Raw genomic sequence first — 12221 nt, 5'->3', positions numbered from 1 at the left:
TGATTTTTATTGGGTACAGGGCCTCCAGTTCTCAAGAATGCAATTGTCTGTAACGAAACTAATGTGTTACTGTTGCTTTGAATATCTAGGTTTGATAATATAAGCATTTCCGATTGTTATCTATTTTGTTTCTTAAAGGCTAAACTTTCTCTCAAAGATACACATTTAGAAGTAGTTAGAATCTTCTAGACATATTGACCGTGGATGGATGAAAAGACAAAGTTGATGGGTTTTAAATTTAAAATGTAAAGGGATTTGACTATATAGCATACCAGAAATATGCTAAAAATCCTACTGTTCTCCTTGCCCCTGCTATAATTAAACGAATGCTTTCCAACTGACAATTAGGTCATAAGTTTGGTATCAAGTGTATTATAGGTTAAATTGATCAGTATTTGACTTGTACATTTTTTTCTTATCGATATCTCGGAACAATGAAAAGCGAAATTAGCAAACGATAGAATTTGAACCCAGAAAGTAAAAAGAAAAGAGTGGATACAACTAATAGTATTATCAAAGTGACAAATACAATACAGTTGGATATTTCTAATGCTTTATTAACAAGAACAACAAAACAGGTGTCGAATTCTCCAGAAAAACACTCATTTTAAAAATTCTGACTAGATTATGGTACATCGTATTTTCTCAAAAAAACTTAACTGTTCTTCCACTGGAACAGTGCTGAAATCATTTCTTGATCTGTAAAGTTTCTCTCGAACAGCTTCAAGAAGTCTCGAAACTGCTTGTGTTTGAGTTAATGTATAAAGTGGCGATTCTGTGAAATCTGCTAAGTGAACGAAAAACTATAATCGGTTTTGTGTAGAAAACCAGCATGAAACTAAAAGAAGAAAAAAAAATTGAAAGCATAGCTAACAGAGATACACTGTTTGGTATGGAATGAGGAAATATTTGGTAATGGAATAAAACTGAATGAGTGACAAAAAGAAAATGCTTCTCTGCACATGGTTGGAATTCGTGTTTTTTTTTCTTTTGTAACAAACTTAAAATGAATACCAAATTTCTTATCTTTCGCCTCTCCAATATGAGTTATATAAGTTTCAAACGTTGGCAGAAGGCCAGCAATTAGTCGATTACATTGATACTAGTTCTTCACTAATGTTTATTTTATCGACCTCGAAAGGATAAAAGGCCTTTCATGATCCCCTTAAAGCCAGAAAACTTTCAGCTCTCCCTCGTATAAGACAAGTCAGAGAGAAAAAAGGTGGGGGAAGGGGGGGGGGGGAGATTCTGATAATCTTAATCTTAATAATAATTGGTTTCAAATTTTGGCACAAGGCCAGCAATTTCAGGGACAGGGTACTCAACTAGTACATATTTTATCGACTCTGAAAGGATGAAAGGCAAAGTCAAGTTCGGCGGAATTTGAATTCAGAACGTGAAATGCCGCTGAGCATTTCGCTTTGTGTGCAAACTAATCAATCTGTCAGCTCGCTGCCTTAATAATATTGGCTTCAAATTTTGGCATAAGGCCAGCAATTTCGGGGGAGCGGCTAAGTCGATTACAGTATTTAACTGGTGCTTATTTCATCAACCCACGAAAGGATGTAAAGCAAAGTCGACCCTGGCGGAATTTGCTTTCAGAACATAAAAACAGAAGAATATTGCTGCTAAGCATTTTGTCCGACGCGTTAACGACCCAACCAGCTCGTCGCCTTTACAGTGATAATGACAATAAGAACGATAACTCACCTTCACAGATCCAATGACGTACGAGTTCGGCCTGACAAATGAATCCCGCGCTCCCGGGATAATTAAATTCAACATCCGTCGGTTGATTCCCTAAACCAAGCGGGATTTCAGTCTCTACACCATTTGTCGTTATTTTGCTGGTGGACCAAAATGGCGGATGTATCTGTGAAAAAGAAATATTTGGATATACCCTGGCAGACAGACTGACAGGCACACATTTTAAAAAAAATTTTGCGAGGCGTTACTTCGAAGTTTTAATAACAGCCTTCATATGATAACTATTAGGCCGAAACTTCAAAGTAACTGTCAACCTTTTTCTCGTAAAAATGTTACTTTACAGAAAAATATTGAGTGATACTTCAATTAGTTTTATGTATAATTATATATAAAGTAAAATTATGTGGACACACACACACACAGGGGTTGGACAAAATAGAAACTCCTTAAAATTTCAAACAAATTTATTTTAATATGGTGTAGGACCGCCCTTGGCAGTAATTACAGCTTGAATTCTACGAGGTATGAATTCGTACAAAGTTTGAATTTCTTCTAAAGGAATTTTTGTCCATTCTTCAGCGAAAACAGTTTCCAGTTCTTGTGATGATGGTGGAGGATATCGACTACTTACTTGTTTTTTCTAAAATGCACCATAAATGTTCAATAATACTGAGATCTGGTGACTGGTGGCCAGATAAAATGTTCAACTTCACTAGAATGTTCCTCGTGCCATTCAGTTATAACTTTAGCTGTGTGAATTAGTGTATTACCATCCTGAAAGATTGCGTTACCCTCCAGAAACAGTTCCGCAACCATAGGATGAATTGGATCAGATAAAATGCTTAAATAGTCTTCACTATTAATTCTGCCACGAAGGGAAACCATTGGGCGACGGATTTCCAAGATATAGCCTCCCCCATCCAAGATCATCACATCCTTCTCCATGTTTAACAGCTGGAATAAGGCAATCTGGGTCAAATGCATCTTTTGGCTGTCTCCACACGTATACTGGGTCGGTGGTCAGAAATAGGGTAAAGGATAACTCCACTCTAAACGCTTTGCAACGTTTGTTTTTGAAAGTAGTGATTTTCTGATTGCAGCCTTCCCGTGAAATCCGGCTTTGTGCAGCTTCCGGCAAACAGTTTTTGTAGAAACTAGGTTCTCGAGGTAGTCATTAAGTTCTGCTGTAATTTTGGCTGAACTTTTGTGATCCTTTCTAACAATTCGCGTAAGAGTCCGACGGTCCCTATCTGAAAGTTCTGATTTTCTTACGGATTTTTGTTTCGACGAGGAGGTTTTTCCCTTTCTCAAAGACTGTCATTACTTTCGAGACGGTACTTCTTGATATAAATATTTCGGCTGTTTTCGTTACGCTAAGGCCTACCGTACGAGCACCAACAATTTGACCTCTTTGAAAGTCCGATAGATCTGTCATTCTAATGAATTTTTATTACCTTTTTCTGATGATATCTGAAAAGAAACGGCAATTTTAGCAAAACATTAAGCAACACTAACAATAAATGAAAAAAAACATAAGCTTTTGACGGTTTTATAGATATTTCAGAATTATGATGCTAGGTGTTTCCATTATATATATATATATATATATATATATATATATATATATATATATATAATAAAAAGGAAAATGCACACTTTACATAGTTTTAATATATTTTTTAACATATTTTAAATATATTTTGCATTGTGTTTGTTGACCGGTTTCGCTTTCGCTAATCATGACATTGAAATTATTGTAATTTCGTATTTTCTTAAGAAAATTTTAGTCCATGTTATATGTGGAGAAGTTTATGAATGAATGATTCAAGAAGTAGAAAAATCTAAGGGGATGTGATAGGTGATAGCTATTATTGGGTTTAAGGGAGGTAATTAGTCATCTTTCGGGGTGAAATGGGGGGGGGGCGGATAAATATGCACAAAAACTTTTGCGTTCATATTTAGACGTGTTGCATTACAAGTCCCCACGTGGGGATAATCGAAATTCCTCCCTAAAGAGAGAGAGAGAGAGAGAGAGAGAGAGAGAGAGAGAGAGAGATATGAAAAGTGGTGTTTCAGTCGGATTGCAGACCATGCTGGGGCACCGCCTTGAAAAACTTTTGTCGAACAAATCGACCCCAGTACTTTCTTTCTAAGCTCTCTTTTGCTGAAGAGTTAGGTTTCGGGGACGTAAACACACCTATATCGGTTGTGAGTGAATTTGGTAGACGGAAACTTTGCACGTCTAAATTCCTTCAAGGCGGTGCCCCAGCGTAACCGCAATCCAATAAATGCATAAGTTCTTTGCTCCTATTGTTTTCAGAAGCTTCCTCTTTCTCAAAGTCACTTCCAAATTTCCTAAAAAAGAAAAAAAATTACAAAACGTTTAAAGTTAGAATTCCTTACATAAATGCTTCCATTTGTTCCATAGATCCAGGCATCTGCTCTTCCTTTCAATTTTGAATGACATGACAAAGAAGCTTTGTTACCATTCTGATACACAAGGATAACGTTACATGCTTCATCAATACCTAAGGTCAATAGAATAAAAATTAATTTACGTTAGTGTTTTCTGTAGTATAAAAAAGGAGATAAAGCAAGATCTAGTTTGTCTTACTGCCAGCAGAAATAGCATTTCTTTATTTCTCTCTCTCACACACACACTTGTGAGTGGATTTGGTAGATGGAAACTGGAAGAAGCTGGTCACATATGTTTGTGTGCGTGTGTCCCCACCACCGCTTGACAGTTGGTGTTAGTGTGTTTATTGTCCTCGTAACTTAGCTGTTCCGTTGATCATATCAGCTAAGACCCTAGTCGTTGTAACCGACTGAGTGCTATTTAATTGCTAGATTCCGCAGCCGAATCTACCGCAAATGGCAACACGTTCTTCATAAGTGGGACGCATTGGATGATGTAGTCCAATAGAAGGACGCGGTTTTTTAAGATTGGAATGCTTTTCATCAGAAGATAACTGTCAAAAGAGGATCGTTTCAATATCTTAGTTTGTCACAATGTTGTTGATAGATGTAATAAATTGAAAGGACAAAAGCTGTAGGAAGGAAGTGAGAGTGGAACTAAGAATATGAGAGACTTTGGGGCAGAGAACCTGGTCATTTGATGTCACGTTGAAGAGCTAATAGTTTCTTGCTATGAATACATATGGACATACAGGTTTTTAAAACGCGCCGTGTCTTCGAGCAATCTCCAGGCTCTGAGCACATGGTCCGTTCTATTTGAAAACCAATGCTCTCGTACATGAGAAACCACAAGAAAAAACTGAAGTGGAAGGGTGAATAAAAACGGGGGTGGGGGATAAGAAAATTAGAGTTACGTCCACTTTGACTGTAGAAATCATAATTGAACTAGTTGTAGAATAATTCTACGGATAGGGGTCCAAAGTTTGCGAGACAGTCTACTTGTATCTAACACCAACTGACGGTGGTAACCAACAATGGGTTACATTACTCAATTTACTTCTGATGATCTGGCTTTATAAAAACTGATTATACAACGATTACTGCATAAATGACTAGTTCTAGCTGGTGAAACACGTGTACACATTATGTAATTTGTGAGATTAAATAATTCTGTAATCTCATCTCGAATTTTATTTTGCTGTGTGTGTGTGTGTGTGGGGGGGGGGAGAATATATTTACCGTTACATGTAAAATCTCCAATAGTGATGACGCGTTCAGGATTCTCTCGGAATATAAAATGTACCAACCACAAAAGATACACGCCTATATTGGAAATACTGCCTCCGCTTATTCCTGTGGTGGATTTCTTATCCTTATGTAGAACGTCGAAAAATAGAGCTGCATCGAGATATTTTACATCCCCTATGGTACCATAATCAATTTCCTCTTTAATGTGTCTAAAAATCGGCAGGAAACACATCCACATGCCCTGATGAAAAGAGAATAAATCCAGTTAACGTGCTCATAGAGTCAACTGTAAATAAGTACCTCCCCACTAGAAACACGCATGTAAACACACACACACAAGCAGAAGCATTCCCGCACATCTATGTGAAGGAAGTTTTGTTTTCCTATTTTGCGTGTAACCAGGGTAAAAAAAACATTTCTAAATCTCTAAAGCGAGATATTCAGTAAGTTCTTTAAAGTAAAGACTGTTTGCCAACATAATGTGGCTATCTTGGAAAGGACAATTGCTACTGTTGTTTAGCTCCACAGATATTGTATCATAAAGCCAGCTGGAAACGCTGCTTCCTGGTGCTAAACAGTAACAATCGTCCCTTCCAAGACAGCCACATTATGTTGGCAACTAGTCTTTACTTTCCAGAAAGAAGCTTAACAGGAAGTGGTAATTATGCCTCTCCCTATACCAGTAATTAAAAAGTTAATTGCAAATGGGTTCATTCATTTGAAGACAGCTCAGTCAAGCGTTCATACTCCCGCTGATAACGCTTCGGCAGAAAGAATAGACAAGGAGAGAAAAGAAAAAAAACGGAGAAAAGATCAAACGTGTCTCAGACGATTACAGCAATACTTTTATTCTCCCCCCCCTCTCTCTCATACACACAAACAGAGATGACCTGGAGTTAAACAACAAAATAAGCAAGTTTCATTAAAAAAATACAATACCTCCATGAAAAACACTTTATTTCGTCTTGCAAAATCTAGCAGCGAAAAACATTCCTCTGCTCTCAAAGCGCAGGGAGCTTCGCATAAAACATGTTTCTTATGTTGTATCAGGAGATAACAATGTTCGTAACGGTCACCGACTTGAGAGGATACATACACTACATCTGGAATAGACAATAATGAAAAAGAATAACGTACACCTGTGAATGAAGTCTAACATGAAATATCATTGTCAATGTACATCAATGCTAGAACACTATTTTTGAGAGATCATGCGATATAGTTATGAAAATTTTCTATAAAATAGATAAGTGAAAAAAAAAAGTCACTTCATTATGAACCACACGGTTCCGGGTTCAGTTCCGTTGCATGGCAACTTGGGCAAGTGTATTCTTCTAAAGCCCCATGACAGCTAATGCCTTGTGAGTGAATCTGATAGACGGAGATTGTGTGGAAACCTGTCGGGTTTGTGTAGGGGTGGTGAGCTTACACACACACACTCGACGGGTTGCATGTGTGTATACATATACCATCACTTGACAAGTGTGTTGGTTTGTTTCCGTTCCCGTTTCCTAGCGGTTCGACAAAAGAATTTAATATAATACCAGACTTAAGTACTTGAAGGCAGTGCCCTAGCATGGCTGCAGTCCAATGACAAAGTAAAAAATAAGTACAGACACTGATCCTCTCAGTATTTACGCGCCAAACCGTGCACCCCCGCCCAGTTACTTGCGTCGATCTTTTCTGCTGCTGCTGTTACAGTCCAGTGACCTTAATGTTGTGTGGCGTTCTGGTGCTTTAAAAAGTATATCCAGATCCACCATGGATTTTTGGAAATATAAGATAATTCGATGACTCTGTGGCGGTGCAGGGTGGGTGTGTGGTAAGAAGTTTGCTTCCCAAACACCTGGTTCCAGGTTCAGTCCCACTGCGGGGCATCTTCGGCAAATGCCTTCTGCTATAGCTTCTGGCTGACCAAAGCCTTGTGCGTAGACTGGTTGACGGAAACTGAAAAGCCAGTCGTGTGTGTGTGTGTGTTAGATCACCGCTTGGTAACCGGTGCTGGTGTGTTTACGTCCCTGTAATTTTACGGTTCGGCAAAAAGAAACAGTAGAGTAAGTACTAGGCTTAAAAAATAACTACTGGGATCGATACATTCTACTAAAAATTCAAGGTGGTGCCTCAGCATGGTCGCAGTCTAATGATAAAAAGACGTTTTACCTATATTCTTATTTCTGACAAATTCTTCACAGCATCCGTAAGTATTTGGTATATTAAACTTCGTGCCGAAGTCACTGGCATCATTGCTGTCATCACCAGCAACAGCAACGATCTAGTTGGAAAAAAAAAAATGAATATAAATGCATTTTATAGAAAACGTCTCAGGTAGAACAAATCCACAAATTTTGAGGGAAGTCTATCCGACACTTAATGATACTAATAAATTCAAACCCGATTGTTTATGCTGTAAAGCCGAAACTGCTGACGTGTAGAACGTAATAATTTTGACTAAAGAGATTCAATGCATAAAGCGCTAGGATTTGCATTCACATAGCATGGACTGCTGAGCACATTTTATGAAAATGAGACTACAATGCACACATAAAAAACAAAAAATAGTTAAAATATCTTTAGTATATAATGGTGGCAAGTTTTACATCATCTGAAAAGTCATTAATTGAACTATTAGTCCTCTTGTATTCTGTGGGGTATCGGAGCGTTTACGTGACAGACCCCGACAAACGCCCATAAATTAAATGCATCTATCTGGGCCAGGATCGTGGCCTATGGACTTGTGCCAGACGGTGACGATCGTGGCCTGTCGCGCTTTATGTGTTAAGCAATTTTGAAGAGAGGAGGCAAGTCAGTTCCATTAATTTCCAGTGCTTGACTGGTACTTTAATTTAAAAGGCAAAGTTGACGTCGGCGAATTTTTCTCTACTATAATCTCAAGACGTGAATTTTTAGGAGGAGGTGGATAATAGATTACATCAACTGATACCTGTTTTATCGATCCCAAAAGAATGAAAAGCAAAATCATCCAAAGCAGAATTTCAACTCAGAACGTAAATAGCAAGTAAAAAAACAAAAAAAGCCGCTAAGCTATTTGTCCAACGCGCTAACGATTCTGCCAGTTCGTAGTCTTAATAATAATGTTTTCCACAATAGACACAAAGTTTAAAACTTTTGGGGAGGGTACAAGTTGATAATATCATCCCCAGTGTTCAACTGTTTCATATATCATCGACCCGAAAAGGGTGAAAGGTAAAGTCAACCTCGGCGCAATTTGAACTTAGGACGTAAAGACGGACGGAATGCCGCTTAGTATTCTGTCCGGCGTGCTAACGATTCTTTTCTACTCTAGACACAAGGCCCGAAATTTTGGGGGAGGGGACTAGTCGATTAGATCGATTCCAGTATGCAAATGGTACTAAATTTATCGCCCCCCCCCCCCCCGAAAAGATGAAAGGTAAAGTCGACCTCGGCGGAATTTGAACTCAGAACATAACGGTAGACGAAATACCGCTAAGCATTTTGCCTTGTGTGCTAATGTTTTTGCCAGCTCACAGCCTTTCTGCTTGCGAAAAATACCATAATATAGTAATGCATGGCCAATCATACGTGATGGGTGACGCTAGTCTGAAGGAAACGTTTAATTTTTGCACCTGAAGACATTTGGTAAGCTCCAGAATTTTTTTGAAGGGCTTATAGAAACCCAAAAGTTCAACAATGCTGGGATATTTTCTTATGGTAGCTGGAAGTTCCACGTTTCTAGACTCGTATTTGATCATTTTCATCCCTCAACTTTCTCACAAAGATTATATTCTAATGCTTATGTTCCTGTGTACAAGAAACTTTACAGCTCTTATGCCTGACAACCAATTTCTGGGTTTATACACATGAATTTTAAAATTGTACAATTGCGCATTGAAAAATTGTACACGTTTATTAAAAAGTGTGTAATGTTATGAATTTACTTTATTTGAAAAAAAAATTTGCTTCTTGAAAACTACGATTTTAAAGCAGTATCTTATGGAACTTTAGACGCGAATACATTTATTTTCTTTGTACACGGTCAAAAAGAATGGCTTGACACATTTCACTGGTCACTTTTCAGAATACAAGTACCCACACCCACACTCATTTCCCTGTGCACAAAGAGAACTCGTAGCAAATAGCTACTTAAATCAAATACAAACTAGACTTAACTGTAATGGCTATTTTAACATGTTCATATAATACACAGAACAAAATGGTGACCCCACCCAGTCGTATTTTGTCGATCCCAGAAAGATAATCTGTGAAGTTGGCGAAATCAGGATTTAAACTCAAAATGGCAATAATGAAATTCTGTCAAGTAGTTAATGAAATATCAATCAACAATAATGAAGGGAGATATCACCATTATTTGCAGTTTAGCCGCAATCGCTCTTGGTCGAACAGAGCTATCATCAAAGACATTCTGCCAGTGATTATATCAAATATCTTTTATATTTTAAAAACATAATGTCTGCGAGACATGTAGTCAACGTACCCTTCTCCTAATCCTTGGAACCCTTCGGTACCCTATAACTGGTACGATTTCCACGGAGGAGGTTGTGACATTCATATCCTCGTGAACCGGAAATAATCAAAAGCGCTTGTTGGTACTTTGGAACTCCTAACGGAGAAATAGTGGGGCGTAATTATAGTTTAACATGGTTATTACACATTAATCCACGAGAAGCATAGGGATGGTTCCCTGGTTTCTCTGGCGTATATATTCCTCCTTGGATGGAACGCCAGTCCATTTCAGGTAGTCCTTTTTACCAGCTGGGTGGACCGGACAACGCGAAATAAAGCGTTTTGCTCAAGAACTCAACGCATCACCCGGTCCAGGTATCGAAACCATAATCTCTCGATTAGGAGTCCAACATCCTAACCACTTAGCCATGCATCTCTACATTTGAGTGAACCCTTTATATAATTCAATGAAAAACTATCAATTCACTAGGCTTGCTATATATAACAAATCTTATCACATCCCTCATAAAAAAATGACAGTGTATATTAAACAGTGTTTGTGTGTTTATAAAAACGGCAGGATGCTAAGGGACCGAATGCTTTTGACAACAGGTCTTGCTCTATCTGAGCAAAATCTAAAACTAGGAGCGCTAAAATTAAGTGCCTGTCGTATACAAAACCTAATTCAGTTTACCATATATCTTCCTTACACATTTGGAACTTCCCGTCACAATTCGAATAGAATCTTGTTGGAAACCGTACGATGCCTGCATTTACATACATCCTACGTTCAGAGTTTAAATCTTGCTGAGGCCGACCAACGTTGGCTATTCCCAGTTAAGTTCTAAAGTTTATTAGTTGATCATCAAGATTGACCTGGGACTAAACCATGCAGTCTTAGGTTCGTCATGAGCCTACAAGCTCTGTAGACCGGAGCTTATTTCGGTTGCCATGGCGTATAAGGGTCAAAACGAATACAGCACTATCGCCTTGAATGGAACTCCAGTCCATTGTGGGGTTTACCAGCAATTGTTGCTGGTACTCATTTTCATCCGAGAATGAACTGAAGCAATATGAATTGAAACATTTTGTTTAAGGACGCAACCCCGATTCGTAATTGAAAAGACTTTAAAATCAGAATTCAAACAACCTAACCGCTAGGTCAAACACCTTAATATAAGACACTCGCGGAGAATAGTTTTAAGCTCTTACATCCACTCAAGTCTATAAATGGTTATAAGTTTGCTCCCCAACCACATGGTTCCAGGTTCAGTCCTACTGCGTGGCACCTTAGGCAAGTGTCTTCTACTATAGCCTCGGGTCGACCAAAGCCTTGTGAGTAGATTTGGTAGACGGAAACTGAAAGAAGCCGTGTGTGTGTGTGTGTGTGTGTGTTATATATATAATATAATGTAGGCGTGTCCACCACCGCTTGATAAGTGTTGGTGTGTTTACGTTCTCGTAACTTAACGGTTCGGCAAAAGAGATCGATAGGATAAGCACCAAGCTTTAAAATGAAAATAAGCTCTGGGTCGATTCGTTCGAGTAAAATTCTTCAAGGTGGTGCAATAGCATGGCTGCAGTCTACTAACTCAGACAAGTGAAGCATAAAAAAAAAAAAAAAAATATGCTATATCCATCCGTGTAAAGTTAAGGATTTTTTTTTTCAGTTCGAGGATATTTGATAAAGACAGCAACAACAAGGACTGCAATAATTTACGAAGAAATATTGAAACAAAACAACAAATTCTTAAAACCATAACATAAAACAAGAACCAGAGGAGGAACGAAGTTCTTACTTCATGTAGAGACTGATCCATACAGCTCAGAGCTTTGCAAAAATCTTCTGCTATACATCCAGTACCACATATTCCCCAATGCATTGTATAGTTTTAACTGTAAAGGAACTAAAAATAAAACGTAAATGGCGGCTGCAAGAACCCTAAGCCAGTATGTCACAAGAGACTCGGTGACCTTCGCTTTTTCTCGACAAATTAAATTTAGACAGATGCTTATTGAGGGGGTTTATATTGATTTATTGTGTGAATTGAATCGACGAGTCTATGATATAGACAACAAATAAAAAGGGGGTATTAATGAGAAAAAAGAAAACGTGCACAAAACCAAAAAAAAAATAAAAACAGAAAAATTTATTAAACATTCAAATAAAAACGAAACTGTTTATTAAAAACAAAACGAAGCAAGAATTTAATAATTTTTTCCGAAATGATGGTACATCTTGTAGTGTGTATTTTGGTCATAGAGATCAGTGTTTCTCATGAGAGAATGGACGACAGTCTACCACAGTGGGGGTATGAAGAGTAGAGGGGGGGGTCTGCAAAGATTGAAAGAAAGAAAAGAAAAAGAGGGCGGACAAATTGTTATGTTTTATGAAATTAAATTGATTT

General features: G+C 38.0%; 1 protein-coding gene across 2 annotated transcripts; it reads right to left on the bottom strand.

Moving 5' to 3' along the window:
- Window positions 1-536: 536 nt before the first annotated feature.
- Window positions 537-11844, bottom strand: LOC106872773 (trans-1,2-dihydrobenzene-1,2-diol dehydrogenase-like). 2 transcript variants are annotated; one of them, XM_089361763.1, is made up of 7 exons: window positions 11613-11844; window positions 7531-7642; window positions 6310-6473; window positions 5362-5611; window positions 4111-4235; window positions 1711-1873; window positions 537-787 (listed from the first exon to the last, which is right to left on the bottom strand). In XM_089361763.1, the coding sequence occupies exons 1-7, from the start codon at window positions 11694-11696 to the stop codon at window positions 621-623; spliced, it is 1065 nt and encodes a 354-aa protein (XP_089217889.1). In that variant the 5' UTR covers window positions 11697-11844; the 3' UTR covers window positions 537-620. The 2 variants fall into 2 exon arrangements, with proteins under 2 accessions (XP_089217889.1, XP_089217890.1); XM_089361764.1 differs by having other exon boundaries at window positions 537-784; window positions 11613-11843.
- Between the last annotated feature and the right edge of the window lie 377 nt (window positions 11845-12221).

The sequence above is a fragment of the Octopus bimaculoides genome, chromosome 13, assembly GCF_046866305.1.
Source record: "Octopus bimaculoides isolate indiv1 chromosome 13, ASM4686630v1, whole genome shotgun sequence".
NCBI lineage: Eukaryota > Metazoa > Mollusca > Cephalopoda > Octopoda > Octopodidae > Octopus > Octopus bimaculoides.
The sequence above is the reverse complement of the archived record's forward strand: the minus strand, read 5'-3'. Positions and strand labels throughout refer to the sequence as shown.